The 21,609-nt window shown below is 43.0% G+C and overlaps 1 protein-coding gene across 1 annotated transcript in view; it reads right to left on the bottom strand.

Moving 5' to 3' along the window:
• CACHD1 (cache domain containing 1) overlaps positions 1–21,609 on the bottom strand; it is a gene marked incomplete at its 5' end in the record, with an annotated part of 228,885 nt that overhangs the window by 48,569 nt on the left and 158,707 nt on the right. The window contains 5 exons of the mRNA XM_005868055.2: positions 39–188; positions 3,250–3,483; positions 8,106–8,246; positions 18,827–19,043; positions 19,915–20,059. Coding sequence (XP_005868117.1) covers positions 39–188; positions 3,250–3,483; positions 8,106–8,246; positions 18,827–19,043; positions 19,915–20,059 — 887 coding nt within the window. The remainder of the gene's footprint in view (positions 1–38; positions 189–3,249; positions 3,484–8,105; positions 8,247–18,826; positions 19,044–19,914; positions 20,060–21,609) is intronic.

Raw genomic sequence — 21,609 nt, 5'->3', positions numbered from 1 at the left:
GAAATCCCTCTTTCCCCTGATTAATTTTAGCAGATTACCTTTGTCATCTATGAGAAAAGTATAGGAAGCCAAAGAGTCTTGGTAATACGTCACATCTTCAAGGATGTAAGCCAGGTTCACGTCCACACCTACAATTCCCAGAAGTAGGTTTCCAAAATAACAGGGTTTACTCACTGTCATTATCAAACCTATGGGTTAAAAAAAAAAAATCCAAAGAATAGCAGACAAGGACAAAGGGGGGACTTGTGCTCTGGTGAATCATAAAGGCTCCTAGCAGCCATCCAAATTCTGCTGGGAAGGAAAGCTTCCTGTGTGACCCGGGAACCAGCCACTGCCTTTCCAGACATGTCAGGGAGGGAGAGTAGAAGGGAAATCGAGTCTGTTGGGGGTTCAGATATCTCAGTTACACTGAGGCAATGTGTACATTTTCCACTATTTTTCACCTTGAAGGACATGACATTCCAGACCAGTGCAAATCATCAGCGGCACTTAATACATCATTCTACTTCCTGGAGTAAGGAAAATTCAGCTGAACTTGAAAGACCACTGGACAGGGGATCCAAAAATCTGGGTTCTACCCAGTTGTGCCCCTTGTGTATCATACATCTCTCATTGGACATAACTTCCCTGCAGCTTGATTTTCACATCTGTTTGAAGGACACAGTAATAAGTGCTGTACTGATTTCTAGGGGTTGTTCGATGAAAAGATATTATGGATAAAGGAAAGCCTGTAAGGTACTATGTTTCACTAAGGCATCCTATCCAAAAACAGACTAATGGAGAGAAAAAAAACGTAGAAAGGCACAGAATCTTGTTATCTGACCACCTAGAACTCTGACTAGCTAAAGGAGACACTTAAAGCAGCGGTTCTCAACCTGTGGGTCGCAACCCCTTTGGCGGTCGAACGACCCTTTCATAGGGGTCGCCTAAGACCATCCTGCATATCAGATATTTACATTACGATGCATAACAGTAGCAACATTACAGTTATGAAGTAGCAACGAAAATAATTTTATGGTTGGGTCACAACATGAGGAACTGTATTTAAAGGGCCAGAAGGTTGAGAACCACTGACTTAAAGGAACATATTTCTTGTCACTTGGGCCAGGAATGTACAAACTTTTCTGTAAAGAACCAGATAGTAAATATTTTAGGCACTGTGGGCTATGTAGTCTCTGTTACATACACTTTCTTTTTCTTAAATCTGAGCTTTAAAAATATAGAAACCATTTTTGGCTCACAGGCCATACACAAACAATGGAATGCTTACAAGAAAGAGAAAGGGGAGAGAGAGGGAACAGTGAGCCAGTGACTGGCCCTGGGCAGAAGGGAAGCTGTGCTTTCCTCCTAGCTTTACTACTGTGGTGGGTAAGTTGTGCCACCTCTCTGAACGAGACTCTTCATGTGTCAGATGGGGAGGTGAGACAAAATGATCTCTAGGACCCCAAACAACTCTACAATCCTAAGGCTCTAATTCAAACCCCAAACAAAACGAGGGATAGCTTCTCTCTACCATCCTCTTGTACTGCCCTGTGCTCGATGGAACTTCATACCTTAGCAGCATATATCAGAAAGCCATCCTTCTATGAACACGTGGGAAAGAGCTTTGGATCTTCTTCAAGATTTCTACAAAGAATGGGCTTCCACCCAGAGAACTGTGCATGATGCCCACCCCAAGTGTTATTGAGCTGCTGTGATTGTCAAGGCCAAGTACATGCATCACATGGTAGGGGGAAGTGGATACAACACTGCAAAACTTCCTGAAAGTTATGCCCAGCTATAAGGTAAATAACCATTGAGGATGCAGTGTACAGCATGGTGACTAGAGTTAATGATATTGTGTTGTATATTTGAAAGAGAGATCTTAAGAGCTTTCACTACAAGAAAAAATGTGTAACTATGTGAGATGATGGATATTAATTTATTTATCTTTATTTTATAGACTTAAACACTTACTGAGGATGGGATGTGTGCCTTACCCACTACTGCCTGAAATAACGCTTGGCTGGCACTCAGTAATGTTGGTTAAATGAACAAAGGGCCACTTGCCTGTAAGGCTTGACATTTCCCCAGAAGAGAAAGTAACCTTATCTAAAGGTGGGCATTTTTAATCTATACACTTCTATGGGCCCTGCCAGAAATAGGAAGGATAAAAAAATTTTGGGTGTAGCAGCAGCTACCACATTTCTCCCTTATATAAAAAACATGTTTACCTAATTCTAGAAAACACACTCTGTATAGGCTTGTTACTTTTTATACACGAGTTTCCTCTGAATATCTGTATTCATGAGAGTCCCTGGTTAATGGAACATGAAAATAAAATCTCATATGGTGATGGTGTCTGGCTCTTCTATCTTTTCTGACAAGGAAGAATAGGGAAAAGGGGAAAAAATAGGCAAGAATATGAAAAGGAAAAGAAAAAGGTTGTGCTTCTCCTGAGCACAGGCCGTCGGCCAGGCATTATTCTAGAGGCTTTACAAATATTAGTGCAATTAATCTTCACAACTGCCTTGAGGGAAATAGTATTTTTCCCATTTTACAGACCAAGAAATTTAATCATGACAGTTAAACACTTCACCCAACTTGTGATATTGGGGTGATGATGATAATAATAGTAATACTGACAAAAGTAAAATAACAAATTATGGGTAATTGTGACATTAGAATGATAATGACAATAGCAATAACAACAAAGGTAAAATAAATAAATAAAACAAGAGCAATAATTATTATTGAGAGGAATGCCAGGCACTAATAAATTTCATAATTACAATGACTTCAAAAATTTAGACTCAAAGATAGAGAGCTGTCTGGCAGCTGTTGGGGTGTGGGGAGGTGAAGGAGGGTATGATAAATGGAGGCTTGACTTGGGGTGATGAACACACAATACAGTGTAAAGATGATGTGTTGTGGAATTGTGCACCTGAAACCTGCATAATTTTGTAACCAGTGTCACCCTAATAAATTCAATAAAAAGGAAAAATAAGATATTACATTTTGAACCAATGACCAAATGGGAATTAACAAGGTTAAATAAGTTACCAAGGGCAACACCTCAGCTGTGGAGTGGATTTGCAATCCTCTCTAATGCTAAGCCTGTATTTGTTGCCTACTGCATGTTGCTCTGCTGTTGAGGCTGAATCCTAAGCACTCTGAGCTTTCTGTACCACCAGCTCTGCAAAGTTGCTCTTTAGCTCCAAGTGTACTTCTTTCCCCTATCTTTTAGCAGGAAGTCTCCTCCAAACTCACCATCTCCCATCTCATCGGAGAAGGGGAGGCTAAAGACAGCTTCATCGATCATCCGGTTGGGAAGGTTGGTATAGAACCTGCCGACTGTGGTCTCCAGGTTACTCAGCTGGTTCAGCACCATCATGCTGCCCTTAATCACGGGCAAGGCTGTCCGGTCCGGCACGCCATACTTTCCTGAGTTCTGTTCAGCCAGATCTCTCAGAAAAGCCAGCTCTTTCAAACCAGTCACCCCATCTGAAATGGAAAGCCAAGGGAAGACAATGTAACACAACATGGTATAAATTCCTACAATAACTCTGCCATTTAGATCTAATAAAGGCTTGGCCGAGGTCTTGTAATACCTCTGCCAAATGAAGACCCCTCTGCCAAAGAGGTCTTTGCAGAGACAATCTGGACTCACAGAGATACCAGTTCTTGTTGAGGATCAAAGCCTGATGCATAGCCTTTCCTCAAATAGTCAAGAGGGCAAAGGGGTTCTTCAAAAGGCAACAATGCAAAACACATGAAGCACCATCTAGCAAGGATGTGTTCTCCCCTAAAAATTTAATTATATTCAAATTATTTTTTTGCATTTAATATTTGAAAGCAAAAGTCATGACTAAGAAGTCTGCATTTAATTTAAATTAGTAGATGAAATTGTAAGAGTTTTAAAGGATAGAGGTTTACCATTTCATTTCTTAATCTCCTCGCCTATTAAACACTTGCCAAAGTCTCATGCAACTAAATGAAAGAATTATGGATTGCATTTAGAATGCCTCCAAACCTTGTGCCTTTAAGCTCATTTTAATTACAAATGTTTTCATGCTTGATATTGTTAGGATAACACTGGATTTGATTTATTTAATGTATATTTTTTTATGTTTAGATGGTTTTAAAACTTTGTAAAAGATTTAGGCATACCGGGATGTATTGTTCTACAACATCTGTAACCCATAGCACAAAAATAAATTTAATAAACCTTTTAAAAATTCTGGTTTGCTATTGTTGGAACACAGTCAAGAGGATTAGTAACTGATCCCATATGGGTACCACTGTAAACAAATTCAAATGATTTCAATCACTACTGAGATTCTACCAATGAGTTTTAAAAAGGCTTTGCCTCATGTTCTTCAGTCATTAAAAAAAAAAGTGACATTATCATTTTTAAATAAGGAATGTACATAGTTCTAACCTTGGAAGTCTATTTCTAGAGTCATAGCAGGATCTAATGGATATTATTTCTTTCTTAACATATTGTGTTTTAATAACTTGGCTTTTGCTCCACTCATGTAATGCTTAAGGAAAGTCAGAACCAGATTATTATTTCCTTTGCTTGACACAAGTTGAGATGGAGGGGTGGGAGTGGGTAAGTGGTACATTCCAAGTAAAAGATAACACAAAAGATACACTGATCCCTACTCTCTGACCTTATACCCTTGAGAAGCTCAGAAGCTCCCAGAGGTGAATGATAAAAGCACACAATGTAAGGCAATAAATACATTTCCTTTCTTTGTCATCTACTGCTTGGTTCTTTCAAAATGTAAAAGAAAAGCAATAAACAGGAACATCTACTAGCTAAAGAAGAACAGTGTGGGATGCAAGGCTACCAAAGATTGGAAACTTTATATCACTCTATCATGAAATGTTGTTATGTAGGCCTGGCAGTAGGGGAGCAGACTGGTTAAGTATGTTGTATAGTTCTATCATCAACACAGTCATACTGGAAACTACATTTCCCAGAATTCCCTTTCCGTTTATGCTTCCAGGTTAAAGGTGACCAAAAGTGCAGTGTTGTGAAATTTAAGAGAAGTGAGAGAGGATGAGAGACAGACACAGAGGGACCGAATGTCCTGGTTTGTCCAGCTCACTCTGATCTGATTCAGTTTCCTTTCCCAGCTGTTGGCTTGCTCACCCAGGGCAAGCCCAGATGCTTCACTTAGAATTCCCAGGGGTACGGCCACGAAGGGCCAACGACCTCCCACAGACTTCTGCACTAGCTTCTAGATATCCCTAAAAGCTCCAACTTGTCCACCCATACCAGAGCTGGCTACCAAATATTGTCAACTCTTCTTTTTTTTTTTAACTCTTCCTTATTTTTCTAGTTTCCCCATAATTTTGTACACTGTAATCCTGAGGATAAAACTGTTGCACCCAAATTCTCAGGGGGGTTCTGCTTCCTTACTTGAAGCCTGACTGGTCGAGTAAGGGGATGTGGCAGTGCCACTGAACAGTGCTCAGAGATGGACAGCGTTCGGAGAAATTGGCAGTGAGCACCTGTGTGTGGCTGCATTAAAGGGAGAAAAAGAGATGGGGATGGTGGGAGGGAAGTCACCAGAGGTTTTAAAAAAGAAACTATCAGGGCACAGCCGGTGCGTAAGAGTCTCTGGTGGGAAGACTTAGGACCAGTGAAGAGATGGGTGATAGCAACGAAGCTTCTTTTCTCAGTGTCTGCCTGAGCAGACCTCCAAATCCAATGGAAAAGAGGAAGTGATCTCTTCATTTTACGTTTCCTCACTGCTGTACTATTGCACTGAATTTATCTGCCGGGTCGGTCTGTCTTTCTCACTAGGTTATAAGCTTCCTGAGGACAGGGACTTTGTGTGACACAGCTCTAAAACCTCAGGGCATGGTTACATTGCAGGCTCAACACATTTTCCTTCCTCTCCTGCCCCCTTTCTTTCTGTTCCTTCCTGTCCCCTCCCTCTGTCCCTTTTCTCTATCCTTGCCTTTCTCTTAAGTGTGAAAGAAGCTAAACCATATGAAGAAAGAGTGATGGGCACCCAGAGGTAACACCGAAAGATATGTGCCATAGGAAAAACCGGCCATCCCTGCCCGTCTCAGCTGTGCTCGGCATACAAAGAAAACGAAAACCCTGTTCACGTCTGAGAAGCTCACAGTGTTGTGAAAAGTGAAAGGAGAAGGAGACAATAAAACGGAGGTGAGCACATCACCGCAGTGTTAACAGGCAACATGCATAACACACCGGGGAACAGAATACGGACAGAGAGCTGGCCGAACCTGCCTCCGAGCTGTACTGAGACAGGGAATCGCACCATCTTTCATTCTCCTTCAGGTGGCTTTGAGGTCCGGTGATTTACCAGGTACTGTGTCAGGAACTTTAAACGCTTCATGTCTTGTTTACTTATTATCCTGGCAAACCCTCTATACATTTTATTATTTTCATTTTACAGATAAAACTGAGGCCTAAAGAGAAAACATTACTTAGAGCAGCGGTTCTCAACCTGTGGGTCTCGACCCCTTTGGGGGTTGAACGACCCTTTCACAGGGGTCGCCTAAGACCATCAGAAAACACATATATAATTACATATTGTTTTTGTGATTAATCACTATGCTTTAATTATGTTCAATTTGTAACAATGAAATTGGGGGTCACCACAACATGAGGAACTGCATTAAAGGGTCGCGCGGCATTAGGAAGGTTGAGAACCACTGACTTAGAGTAAGCCACGCAGCTAATACGTGGAGACTGGAACTCAGAACCTCCAGACCACACACTGGGTGCTCATCCATGTGTGTGGAATCCACAAAATACCTGGGAAAGAATCCTGCTGGTCAAAGCTCAAATTCCGGGACCTCACCTAAGAGGGTCCGAACGAAAACCTGAGGGAGTCTGCATTTTACAAAAACAACTTAAAGTAATCCTTAGCACATTAAAATATGAGAACCGCTGCCCCTAATGCCATGTGGTTCTACATGGAACCCTGGAAGGGGCCAGGAGACATTCGAGACCGTAGGTGGGCAGGGGTGCTGGATCAAGAAACGGTCTTTAAAAACAAGAGCCTAGGGCAGTGATGGCGAACCTTTTGAGCTCGGCGTGTCAGCATTTTGAAAAACCCTAACTTAACTCTGGTGCCGTGTCACAGATAGAAATTTTTTGATATTTGCAACCATAGTAAAACAAAGACTTATTTTTTTGATATTTATTTTATATATTTCAATGCCATTTAACAAAGAAAAATCAACCAAAAAAATGATTTCGCGTGTCACCTCTGACACACGTGTCATAGGTTCTCCATCACTGGCCTAGGGCCACCCTGAACAGGGACCAAGGGGCCTGAAGGAGATGCTTGGGAAGGAGAGTGATGACTGACAGGTGGGGAGACAGGACACAGCAGAGAGGCTAGAAGATTGAGTGCAGTCAGACTGGGGGACGGGGGAGAGCAGAAGGAAAGAACAGCGAGCTTTTCCTCAGAGGGGCCAACTGACTAAACACTTTCACATAATGTCTGGCTTAACAGCAAAAATGAAAAAAAAAAAATCAACCTGAATGAGCACCTTGCAAATGCCAGGCAGTGTCCTGTGTCTACTATGCATTAGGCCTAACGAATCTGCACCACAAGCCTGTCACGGAGATGCTTATGTCTATTACACAGCTAGGAAAGCTGAGGAGGAGGAGGTAGCAAAGAGGCTTCAGGGGCGATGCTGCAGGGAAGTGTGACAGTCACAGTCTTGCACACCAATCTAGGTTAGTACCTTGATGTCCTGCAGCTTAAATCAATGAAAGAACAAAAAACAAAAAACACTTAGTAACCTCGATGCTGTATCAAAATCCCAGACTATGAGGGAGAAATGAAAAAAAGGGAGTCACACAGAACCCTCTGGGAGACCACATAACTGGAGAAGGTTTAGAAACGAGCTGCTGTCTGGAGAGAGAGAGGAGAAAGCACCTTCTCACACACGCCCTGAATACCAACATCAGCTGCAGAGAGACGGCTGGGAAGGGAGCCGCTCAGTTGCCTCTCTGCTTATGGCCTCCATCACAGCACACCGTGGTGGTTCTTTTTTATTTTTCTTGAAAGCAGCATACATTCAGAGAGAACTTTCATCTGAAAGAAAAATCGTGAAACACTACCTACCGTTCATGAGGGCATAGGTGAGAATCATCACGGAGTTGTTTAGAAAGCTATTTTCTTCATTGATGATACGGAGCGTCGCCTTTTTATCTTCTTCCTTTGATGTGAGGCCAGCCGACAGGTAAATGATGACCATGTCTGTATCTAAACAAAAACATACAAACTGTTACACTGGGTTCTGGCTCAAGGCAGCCGTGCAGTTTCTTTGTCGTTTCCCCTCGGACTGTCCCGCCCCCAGGACCTGCCTGGCCCACCGTTCCTACTCCTTCCCATTTGATGCTGGGCCTTTCATCTCCCTGCCTCTGCTTCGCGTCCATCCTGCACTTTGTGGGCAACGAGGCCTCATTTATCCGCTGTCAGGTAAAGAGAGGCTCCTAATATATTTCCAGATAAAAGAAGATCTCCTTAGAGCACCCATGGTTGAAAAAATGTAGCCATCCCAAATGGAAAGCACTTCAGCCTTCTGAAAATGAAGATTCAGAACCCAATTTAATCTTTTCCTCCGTGACTCAGCAGGATATATCTTTTTTTTGGGGGGGGGGAGGGGCTAGGCTTTAAAAATGGTGGTTCTTTCAAGGCCCTTGAGACATATACAGTTCTTTTCCCTACACTAAGTAGCTGCAGAACATGTTTGTTTTGAAAACTCATCAGGAGCCTGGTTTGATTCCCAGTCAGGGTACATGCCTAGGTTTTGGGCTCAATCCCCAGTAGGGGGCATGCAAGAGGCAGCCGATCAATGATTCTCTCTCTTCATGATATTTCTATCTCTCTGAAATCAATAAAAATATATTTAAAAACACCTATCTCTCTTTCCTTCTCCTTTCCTCTCTGAAATCAATAGTATATATAAACAGCAATCAAAAAATGTGTCAGGAGCCAGGCTGCCTGTGTTCAACTCGCAGCTCTGCTACTTCCAAGCTGTGTCTGGGTGATGTAGGCAGATTTCTTAACCTCTGACAGCTACATTTCCTTGTTATGGGGCGAGGCTACAGTGTTTTGGCCAGGTTCAAGCCTCGGACTAATGAAAGGACAGGGTCCTCTCATTGCCACGTGCAAGTCCCAGCTGGAGGGCAGGGCCCTCCCAGCACAATTATAGCCAACGGCTATGGTTGTAAGCTTGAACCTATGGTCCAAACACATGGCCCCACGTGCCTTGTGCTAGAGTTCAGGTGCATGTAGTTGAGTAGGGTTGGAACTCACGAGAATGCTGTAAACAACGTGATCACGCCCCTACTTTGCCTCGTGGCATCCGCTATAAAATAAAGACACGGCTTGTGGGCGCCGGCGCTGTCTCCTCATCAGGGAGCAGCGTCCCACCAAGACCCAGCTTTCATTCTCATGTCTGTCTTTTCTCAATCCTTTCACCCCGCCCCTCTCAGGATCACCTTTGGCCGTAACACCTTGTCCATAAAATGGGGCTGACACTGCTTACTTTATAGGGTTGCTGAGAGGACTAACAAGTTAATTTGCATAAAAAGTGAGAGCAAAAGAGTGATGGCCAATAGAGGGCAAAAGACAAGAGAAACACAAAAAACCAAGACGAAACAAAGCAAAAAACAGGTGTAAAGCAGCACCTGTGACTCTAATGAAAACTACTCTCCATCGAGGGCTAACGGGTAGAGCAACTGAGAAGCCATGGCAGGTCCCTGGGAAGAACTTTTTTCAAGTGGATTTACTCAGAAAGAGTAACCGCAGATTCCCTGCACTAGGGTCATGGTGATGGGAGCGGAGGCTGAGCTGTGGCTTTCATGGAGCAGGGGAAGGAAAAGAACAGGGTTTTTACCTTTTCTTTCTAATCTGAGATTCTTTGATTTGATTATATATTGTAAGACATCCTATATACGAGTTTATCATTTTATTAAGAAATACATGTTTATACAATATGTTATATGCTTATTTCTTTAGGTCCTTATTGTTGTCATTTAAATGAGGTTGCTTCATAGTTACTGTGGCAGGCGATCTCTGCGTGGGTTCCCAATGATCCCACCTCCTGATATTAAGATTCTTGAGTAGCAGTGTCCCTTTGACTGTGGGTTGGAGTTAATGGACTTACAGCAGAGGTGGTAAGATGTCAATAGACAGATTAGGTTAAAGAAGATGGTGGCTTCTACCTTGGGTGCTCTCTCAACTCTCGGGGAGGCCAGGTAGCATGTTGAATGAGTCCAATGGAGAGGAATGGGATTGAGGCCCTGAGAATAGAACCCCACCAACACCCATTTGAGTGAACACGGAAGCGAATCCTTCCCAAGTTGAACGCTGAGAGGACAGCAACCCTGGCCGATAGTTTGCAACCTCATGAGACACCTTTAGCCACAGGTACCTGGCTACACTGTGTCCACATTCTGGACCTATACACACTGAGATAATAAATGCTTATTATTTTAAATCACTGACTGTTGGGGTAATTTGTCAACTAGCGACAGATAATGAATACAGTTACTCTTTTTTAAAAAATATATTTTTATTGATTTTTTTACAGAGAGGAAGGGAGAGAGATAGAGAGTCAGAAACATCGATGAGAGAGAAACATCGATCAGCCGCCTCCTGCACATCTCCCACTGGGGATGTGCCCGCAACTAAGGTACATGCCCTTGACTGGAATCAAACCCGGGACCCTTCAGTTTGCAGGCCGACGCTCTATCCACTGAGCCAAACCGGTCAGGGCTATAGTTACTCTTTTAAACAAGTATCCTCACAGTGTTGAGGATACAATGCTTGAAGTTCCTTCAGTTTGTAAGTTTCCAGTTTAGACTTTGAAAATATCCTTTATTGTGCAGCATGGAATAGATAATTTTATGTTGCATCAATGTTGTAGACAAATGAACTGATTTCATAAAATCTGACCCAAAGAAGTAAATCCATTCAAAGTTGCTATCTCTTACTTACAACTTAGTATATAAGCAAGTCTGGGTTTTTTACCTTTTCAGATACTATATGTGTATGCTTCTCTCCTTCAGTCCAATCAATATATTTGGCTTCCCCGTTACATGAGTAACTCTTATTGTTAGTTTCTCTTTTTTTAGTTTTCTAAAAACCTTTATTGTTGAAAGTATTACATATATATGTCCTCCCCTGCTCCCTCCACCCCCCCATTGACCCTTCTAACCCACCCCCAGACATCCTGTCTTTCCAGCAGAAGTGAATGAGGGAGTCATCCATCTACTGAATGTACACAAGCCTTTTTCTTTTATTTGGGGTGACAGTTCCTTTTAATGACATTTTTCCTGCCCGAAACTCCACAGGAGCCTGGCACTAGGCTTGGAAACAGAGTGCCTAAAGTCGCCATCCTGGCCAACGCAGAGACTCAGCTGAGGGATCTACTGTGTGTGAACACTCTTCCTTTGTAATTGATTTCTAATTGTATTCCACAGTGATCTGAGATGCTTGATATGATTTCAATCTTCTTGAACTTATAGAGACTTGCTTTGTGTCCTAACATGTGGTCTATCTTTGTGAATGACCCATGTGCAGTTGAGAAGAATGTATATTCTGCAGCTTTGGGGTGAAATGTTCTATAAATGTCAATTAAATCCATCTGATCCAGTGTGCTCTGTAGAGACACTGTTTCCTTGTTAATTTTTTGTCTGGAAGATCTATCCAGTGAAGTCAGAGGGGTGTTAAAGTCCCCTACTATAAATGTATTTCTGTCCATCTCTGCTTTAAAATCCTCTAGAAGTTTTAAAATATATTTAGGTGCTCCTATATTGGGTGCATATATGTTTACCAGGGTTATATCTTCTTGTTGGATTGATCCCTTTAGTATTATGTAGCGACCTTCCTTGTTTCTTGTAATGGCCTTCATTTTGAAGTCTATTTTGTCAGATATAAGTATTGCTACGCCAGCTTTTTTTTCATTTCCATTTGCATGGTAAATTGTTTCCCCTCCCTTCAAGCTCATCTTGTGTGAATCTTTTGTTCTGAGGTGGGTCTCTTGTAGACAGCATATAGTTGGGTCATGTTTTTGTATCCATTCAGCTACCCGATGTCTTTTGATTGGAGCATTTAATCCATTTACGTTTAAGGTTATTATGGACAGGTACATTGCCATTGTAATTCTTTGAAACAGATGACTCTGAATAGAGAGAGGCTCCAGCACAGGACTGAAACAGATGACTCTGAGTGAAGAGTACCTCCAACACAGGACTGAGACTCTAAGTAGAGTGGCTCCAGCATAGGACTGAGATTCTAAGTAGAGAGTGCCTCCAACACAGGACTGAGTTTGTAAGTAGAGAGTGGCTCCAACACAGGAGTGAGTTTGTAAGTAGAGAGTGGCTCCAACACAGGAGTGAGTTTGTAAGTAGAGAGTGGCTCCAACACAGGAGTGAGTTTGTAAGTAGAGAGTGGCTCCAACACAGGAGTGAGTTTGTAAGTAGAGAGTGGCTCCAACACAGGAGTGAGTTTGTAAGTAGAGAGTGGCTCCAACACAGGAGTGAGTTTGTAAGTAGAGAGTGGCTCCAACACAGGAGTGAGTTTGTAAGTAGAGAGTGGCTCCAACACAGGAGTGAGTTTGTAAGTAGAGAGTGGCTCCAACACAGGAGTGAGTTTGTAAGTAGAGAGTGGCTCCAACACAGGAGTGAGTTTGTAAGTAGAGAGTGGCTCCAACACAGGAGTGAGTTTGTAAGTAGAGAGTGGCTCCAACACAGGAGTGAGTTTGTAAGTAGAGAGTGGCTCCAACACAGGAGTGAGTTTGTAAGTAGAGAGTGGCTCCAACACAGGAGTGAGTTTGTAAGTAGAGAGTGGCTCCAACACAGGAGTGAGTTTGTAAGTAGAGAGTGGCTCCAACACAGGAGTGAGTTTGTAAGTAGAGAGTGGCTCCAACACAGGAGTGAGTTTGTAACTAGAGAGTGCCTGCAACACAGGACTGAGTTTGTAACTAGAGAGTGCCTCCAACACAGGAGTGAGTTTGTAAGTAGAGAGTGGCTCCAACACAGGAGTGAGTTTGTAAGTAGAGAGTGCCTCCAACACAGGAGTGAGTTTGTAAGTAGAGAGTGGCTCCAACACAGGACTGAGTTTGTAAGTAGAGAGTGGCTCCAACACAGGAGTGAGTTTGTAAGTAGAGAGTGGCTCCAACACAGGACTGAAGTAGATGACTCTGAGTGAAGAGTGGCGCCAGCACAGGCTTAAATAAGATTTTTGTCTTATGTAATGTACCTCAAATGGCTGGATTCAGTGTTTATTATACCATCTCGAATGAGTGTATGCAGTTTTGCCCACAATCCAATAAGATGAGTCAGGCACAGGATTGCATAATATTTCTTCCTGGGTTAGATGACCTCATAAAATGAACCTCAGTAAAATGACTCAGAGTAAAGTGTGGCTCAGGCACAGGAGTAAATCAGATGTATTTGAGTAAAGTTTCCATTTGCATGGAAATTTTTTTCCATTTTTTCACTCTCATCCTGTGTGAATCTTTTGTTCTGAGGTGGGTCTCTTCTAGATAGCATAAATTGGGTCATGTTTTTATATCCATTAAGCTACTCTATGTCTTTTGGTTGGAGAATTTAACCCCTTGAGTGCCAACCAATATCCTAGGAACTATGCTAAAATTGCCAAGGCATTTTTGCTGATTTTATAGCAGTTTAAGGAAAAAATTATGAATCGCAAGTAAATGAAGTTACATATTAAAAACCTTAAGGAAACCTTTACTACATTTGTTTTCTGCACTTAGGTGCCATCTGTCAATAAAGAGTGAACTACTAGCATCTAATAGTGACACTGCAGGAGGAGCGCGATAACGCTCCGGGCACTTTTGGCGAAAGACAGGAAGAGCGCGATAGATCGCACTCCCTGGCACTCTAGGTTTTAATCCATTTACATTTATGATTATTATTGACCATACTTATTTATTGCCATTTTAATTCTGTATGTCTAGGCTTCTCTCCGTATATATTTCTTCTTCTCAGTACAGCAGTCCCTTTAGCATTTCTTGTAGTGCTGGTTTGGTGGCAATAAACTTCTTTAGCCTTTTGTTTTTGTCTGGGAAGCTCTTTAGTTCACCATTTATTTTGAACAACTGCCTTGCTGGATATAGTAATCTTGGTTTCAGATCCTTGCTTTTCATTACCTTGAATACTTTATGCTATTCCCATTTAGCCTGTAGAGTTTCTGATGAGAAATCAGATGACAGCCTTATGGGAGCTCCTTTGTATGTAACAAATTGCTTTTCTCTGCTGGCTTTAACATTCTCTCTTTGTCTTTAATATTTGGTATTTTACTTTTGATGTGTCTGGGCATGGGCCTGTTTGGGTTCTTCTTGCTTGGGACTCTTTGTGCCTCTTGAATTTGTGTGACTTTTTCCTTCACCAGGTTAGGGAAGCTTTCTGCCATTATTTCTTCAAAAATGTTCTCTATCCCTTGCTCCCTTTCTTCCCCTTCTGGCACTCCTATTATGCGAAAATTGTTATGTTTCCTGTTGTCCCACAGCTCCCTTAAGCTGTCCTGTTTTTTAATTGTTTTTTTTTCTTTTTGGTTCTCTGATTAAGTGATTTTTTTTTCTACCCTGTCTTCTAATCTATTGATCTGATCCTTAGCTTCCCCTAATCTACTGTGTATTCCTTCCACTGTAAGCTCTTTATTAGTGCTATGTCATTCTTCATAATTATATCTTTTCTCATGCTGTTGAACATCTTTGCCATTATTATTCTGAAGTCTATGTCTGATAAATCCCCGACTCTATTCCTGTCCAATGCACAATCAAAATAGAGTTATTTTTCTATTTCTAGATAGCAGACCTGCCAAATTTGGTCTGATTTATTTATTTATTTTTACTTAACAGATATTCTCTCTAGTCACTCAGTTAGAAGAACTTTAAACTTTGTGATTAGTAATGTTAAGAATGAATAATTATAGGAACTTGGGCAGAACAATGACATAATATATACCTAGAAGAAAATGCAATGGCTTATGTAATACATTAACAATAAAGAACTTAAATTAAAAAAAAATGCAATGGACTCTCCATTTGGCAAGCCCCTGACTAAGTCACATGCATGCCTTAGGGTCAACATCAAAAAGGAAAGAGCTACTAAAATTAGACTTTGCCCATGCCAGTAGATCACCACTCCTAACCATCTTATTCCTTCTGCTATAAAGTGACCCACCAACCAATTACCCTAATAATAAACCCAGAACAAATAATCCAAATGTACTGATGTTATCTGCCGGGAACCAATTCCAGCATATCATAATTTCAAGAGTTTCATCAAAAGGGTGATGAAACTTGGGGACTCAACAGGGTTGAGTCACACATATAGTCACCTGTTGATGGCTAAAGGGCATTTCCCCAAACCTGAATAGAAAACTGATTGTGGCTGCCAGACAATTAAAGGGCATCTTAATCTACATGTTATTGCCTCCTACTGGCCAAACACCTGAACAGCCGTAGGCTATTCCCCAAACTGACAATGCTTCTGTACCCTTTGAAACCTTACCCTTTGAAGTGTATTATCTCCACCTTGCCTTAGGACAAATTGTGTTAATAAAAGCAAGGGTCCTAGACAAGGAGGGAGTCTTCAGTTCCTTTAGCTGAAGGTCCTCTGACCCCCAATGCCTTTCAAAATTATATCTAGTCTCTGGATTTCTATGCCATCTACGCACAGCCCCTTTTCCAGATTGCTGAACCCTTCTTGATGCTGGGACAAGAACCCTGGCAGTTATCAGTTATAAATCTACCATAGGCTTGAAAAAGAGCCAGCACTGGATAAAAGTTTTAGATTTTTCTGATTAGTGCAAAGTTATAATAATTTCTGATATGTAGCTTCTGTATCTTATTATCACTAATGGGGGGCAGATACTTTACTCTCATGCACAGATTAATTCTCACGATAATCCTACAGGGTAGGTCTGATTTATTAGATTAACCTCACCCCATGGCCTTCAAACAGGACCAGGTACAGTGCAGGTGCTAAATAACTGTGGAATGAACAGTGGTGTGTATATACAGTGTAAGCTCCTGGGAGGAGTATACAGACCCCTCACTGTGTTGTAGCCAAGGCTACTAGTGGTCCTTGGCCTTGTTTGGGCCTGAGGTCAATTTAGGATACCTGGGGTATGCTCTGTAGGTTAGCTGGAAGTCTTGTAGGAAACTGAATATCATAACAGCCACAGCTAAGTTTATTTAATATTTATGATGGAATCCTGGATCTTATTATCACCCCCAGGCCTGGAGAGATCAAATAATTTACACAAATAAGTTCACAGAGGTCAGAAAAATTCCAGAGTAGGAATTTGAAACCGCATTGGTTGAAACCTAAAACCCACACATACTTAAAACACTATGCTATATTGCTCGAGAGCACCTCAAATCATTCATTAATTAACCAGACAATGCTCATTCCTGAAGTAAATACTTTAAGCAACTCATTTGGGTCTTTTTTTCCTTCGAACTGCTGGGAGAAGCTTTAGGTGGAGGCCTGTGAAACACATTACTTGGCCTAAAAGGGACTCCTCTGAGCATTAAAAAAAACAAAGAAAAAAATAGTACCATCAAAATTTGTCCCAGTCTGTGATGGTCACTCTTCTTGCCATGCTTTTGTTTGCCAACATTAAGAAAAACGAACAGCCCTAACCGGTTTGGCTCAGTGGATAGAGCGTTGGCCTGCAGACCAAAAGCCAGGTTCGACGATCCCGGTCAAGGGCATGTACCTTGGTTGCAGCACATCCCCAGTAGGAGGTGTGCAGGAGGCAGCTGATCGATGTTTCTCTCTCATTGATGTTTCTAACTCTCTATCCCTCTCCCTTCCTCTCTGTAAAAAACCAATAAAATATATTTTTTAAAAAAAGAAAAGAAAAACGAACAAAGAACACAGAAGACAAATGCTAGCCATCAAAACAGGCTTCTGCTCAAGTGCAGTGCAGGAAGATTTGTAAGAAGAGGTTTAATGAGGTCTCTACTTACAGTTTTAAAGCTGGAACAAATGTCAACATCTGAAAATCAAGGGGTTTCACATAAAAATCCAGATTTCTGGCTTCTCTTGAAACAGAAGATCTGGCAACACAGGGCAGGACTTCCTGCCTGGCAACACAGGCTGGACAGAAGAGCAGCTGCCTCCCTGCTGGAGTATGTGCTCTTGGGCTAACCACACCCTGCAAACATCCTCCTTACCTCACCCCGGGGGCTTGCTGAGTCACAGTCACTGCCTGGCCACTGCTGGGCTGACGTTCCTCTCCACTATTTAAATAGCATCACCATCAAAACTGGACTTAAACTCTAGAGCTGGTTTGATGGCTGAAGAATCAAGTAGAAACACTTCCACTGAGGTAGATGGCACCTACAGGCAAATGGCATCCACCAACTAGCCAATCCTCTTGAATACTTAAGAGGTCAGCCTTGTCTACTGACCTTACTGAATCGTGGGAAACTTTACACTCAGCCAGCCTGTAATATTGGTCAGTTTCTATGCTGGTTGGCAAATTCTAAGATGAGCCTGATGACTGACATCCTTGCATAATCCCCTCCCCTCTTGAGTGCGGGCATGACCAGGAATTCACTTCAACCAATCGACTATGGCAAAGGTGATAGAGCGATTTTGCAGATGTCATTAAGGTCTTAATGTCAATCACAAGGGAGAGCTGTCTGATTATACCAAAAGGGAGGGTGGGCTTGATTAGTTCAGAGAAGACCTTTAAAGCCTTCCCTGAAGTCAGGAGTTGAAGAGGAGGTGCTCTCCTGCTGGCTTTGAAGAAGCAAGTGGACATGAGTTCTACAGTTGTAAGGAAAGTGATTATGTCAACAATTAAAGCTTGGAAGAGGACTCCAAACCTCTGATGAGACCACACACCTGGCTGACAGTGGGATTGCAGCCTTACGCAATCCTAAGAAGAGAACCCAGCTAAGCTGTATCTGGACTCCTGACCCAGGAAAACTGTGAGATAATACAATAAACGATGAGATAATAATATACAGAAACACAAAATGAATATGCTACCTGCCCCCATTAGTTGCAATAGTTACAGTAACTTCTTTCTTTCAAGGTCCCACCATATGCCAGGCTCTGTGCTTTGCATTTAGCAATGCTCTTAGTTTTAATGCAGATACTATACAGAGCTTAAAAATATATTCTTTAAATTTATCTCAAGGATACATTCATTAAAAACCACACACACACACACACACACACACACACACACCCCTACAAATAGATTTTCAAATATAAAAGGGAAAATAACAGAGATTCCTTTCAGTAGTTTCAAAGTACGTGTCTTATTTCAAATATCCTTTCCATTAGCATGCACCCTAATTCCAGATCTTCTTTAATACACGGAAATTAAATTAGAGTGCCTTTGTACATTTGAAGAGCTATGCTCATCAAAATGACAGCTGGTCAGAGGATGGAAGGATTAAGGCAAGAACTCCTGTGGCCCCATTTTACCTGCACAGGCACACAGGTCCTCCATTCTAAGTCAAAGAGGAGGCGAGGTTGACAATTAGCATTAAAAAGGATGTGGATATTCCCTGGGGAATAAATGGGATGTGTCCTTATGAAAGGAGCAGGAAGAGGAGGCTCTGGGGGTGAAGAAATTGTGCAGACTGAGCACTTGGATTGTGAAAGAAGAGGAAATCTAGTGAGAGCCTAGCATAGGATGACATTATGGCAACACACGAAAATTTTATCCCAAGTCAATTAAAAAAAAATCCCTCTAGACATGGTTGTGTGATGCATTTATAACATATTCCTATCGCCACCCTTTACTAGTTTATCAGTCCTCTGGGAAAATGCACTTACTTGCTTGGGACTTCGTGTTGTTGTTTGTGCTCCGAATCAGCTGAAATGCCTTTTGAAATCCCACGGCGTGCTGGGTAGGACTGTCCAAAGATTTGACGCTGCTGACGAAGGTAGACATCTTCCTTTTGGTCTCACTGGTGGCTGGAGACAGGAACGTCTTGTAGCACTGGTCCAGGGAGCAGGTCCTCACCGTGTCTGCCACAGTCAGCACTGAGATCTGGGCGGAGGAAAAAGGAAAGCCCTTATCCCACCATGGAAAGGTGTGGATGGTTGTCTTTTTATTTGTTTTCTAAATTCCAGAAGAGCCCGAGGAGTGAGAAAGCTTACAAATTTCTGAGAGTTTAAAAATAAGTGCCTGAAGGCACACATCTATCAATTTTGAAAAGGATTAGTTAAGGATTGGTAAGAGGGAGGGACCCTAGAGTTTGGTTTTTGTTCCAAGATGAAGTCAGCAGATGGTGTTCACATATAATATTACAATTTTTTTTTTTCATGCAAAGGAAAGTCTTAGCAAGTACTAACCATCTTGGTTGTCCAATTGGAGGTGGGAGGGGGGGAGAGGGTAAAGATATGGGGGAGGTTTTAAACAATGACATTAGTGAGTAAAACTTTAGGATTTGGAAAAGTCAAAATGATGAAGCAGAAACTGCCCACAGGCGGACTATCATTAGCTGCAAACATACCTGACTCTGAGGTGCCCTAGAGGTTAGTAAGCCTCCAGTGGCCTTCCCTTCTCCCTTCCCTCCCAAGCAACCTCCAGATAAAGTCAGCCATCCACCAGCATCCAAACCCTGGCCCTTTTGCTCCTTAACATAACTTCCAGTGTGAGAGTCACAGCTAATTAAAAGTCTTAAGAGGAGGCAGAAAGGAAGTGCAAGGCTCAGCTGAGTGGGGCTAGTTTTATAAGAGATGTGGAATCTCAGTTGGCAGCTGCTTTCTCAAATACCAGAGTGAAAACTAAATCGCTCTCTTCTCCCAAAGTCATCTTAAAGACGGATTCCAAACCATATGTCATCAAACACAGAGTGCTTCTAAAAAGGTGTTCACGGCAGATCCAAAGCCACGCGGGCCCCGGGGATCATGGTCACCTTATCGTGTTCGTCGATGGCGCTGAGGATGACCTGGGCGGCATCCTTGGCGATCTGGAGCTGGGTGTCGGTGACGGAGGCCCCGTGGTCCAGGATCACTACTATGTGCTTGGACTGCGGCCGGACTGTCGAGACGTAGATAGGTCTGGAAGGAGGAGAAGCTCTCTGCGGTCAATCCTGCATTAAGTACAAGGCCTCACCCTGAGCCAGCTGTGAGCAGGTGTGCAGTCATGCTGGTGCCTAGGTTTCTCCACAGAGGGCAGGAGAATGCGAGATCAGCCCAGCGGAAGAAACTATTCTGGGGCCCTGAAAACAACACCCCGAGATAACAGCGTGGGTCTGCAGACCAGGGGCTGGTACCCTGTATCTCCTAAAGATGAAAGCGACTGGGAGACGGTTTTAAGCAGCAAACCCTTTGGAAGGCTGGCTTTTCCTCACATGACAACCCTCTCCGTTGCTTGTGGTGGTGCTGCTGCTCAGCGTTACCCAACGTCCTGCTGCAGGAGTCGGACCGGTGGCCGCCTTAAGCTGCAGACACAGCCTCAGAGGAAGAAAGGTCCGCTCGCCTGTACTGGGTCCTCCTTGGCAGATGACAGAGTGGGACTTTGGGAAAACCTAGGCAGCCTATACTCGGTGAGCGTGCTGAGCGGCTCGGAATACAGGTCTGGTTTCTCTCCCGCAAGACGAGGACCACTGCGAAGAGGGCCTTTTAGGATTGAGGCAGCTCACACATGTCAGCCACTAAAAGGCCCCTTATCTACACATTTAACATTGTGCCATCAGGGCTGTCCGAGCCTGTGATAGCCACTCTTCTGGCCAGGTTTTTGTTTGCCAACATTAAGGAAGGGGGAGGGGTGGAGTCCCAGGGAGAAAGGCCTCCCATCAAAGCAGGCTTCTGCCAGAGTGCAGTACAGGAAGGGGTGTGAGGGGAGGCTTAATGAGGTCTCTATTCAGTGTTAAAGCTGGAACAAATTAGGGGGCGCTTAAGAAAGCAAATCAGCCTCAAGAGAATGCTCTCCTTTATGGACACCCTTAAAAAACACTAGATTTTTTTTTTCTCTCTGGGAAATGTTAGATGCCAGTTGAGTCACAAAAGCCTGGGCACAAATTAAGAAATGTAGGCAAAGTACCAAAACACCTGGCCAAGTCGACACTCACTGTTCTCCAGCCCTAAGTCCTGCATTAATACTAAGGTACCACTAGTCGATACCATTGAGCCAGTAGGGAAATGGGATTAAAAAAAAAATCCAGGAGATGTGGCTCTAGAAATGAAAGAGAGAACAGAAAAGAAGAAAAATCTAACTCTCCCAACACTGATGACTGTGTTACACAGGGAACTTTTTAGGTCCTCCAAGCTAGGTGAACAGGTTTTATAAAAAAAGGACACACCTTCTTCATTCCAACTCAATTCACATCCTATATAATAAAGAGGGAATATGCAAACTGACCACCACACCGCCACAAAGATGGCGGCACCCACAGCGGAGGCGGGGTTTCCATAATACAAGATGGCTGCACCCACCCCAGCAGGCAGGGCTTGACGGGGGCCCTGAGGCTGTGCCCCCCGCCTGGCACTGGGCCAGGGGACCTGAGGCTGCGCCCCCATCCAGCGGGGCTTGACAAGGGTGGGGCCAGCTGGGTCTGGGTATCACACGATTTTGAGGCACCGTGAGTGGCCGGGGACTTGACACTGGA

Source organism: Myotis brandtii, unplaced genomic scaffold, assembly GCF_000412655.1.
Source record: "Myotis brandtii unplaced genomic scaffold, ASM41265v1 scaffold26, whole genome shotgun sequence".
Lineage (NCBI taxonomy): Eukaryota > Metazoa > Chordata > Mammalia > Chiroptera > Vespertilionidae > Myotis > Myotis brandtii.
This window is presented reverse-complemented; position numbering and strand designations above follow the sequence as displayed.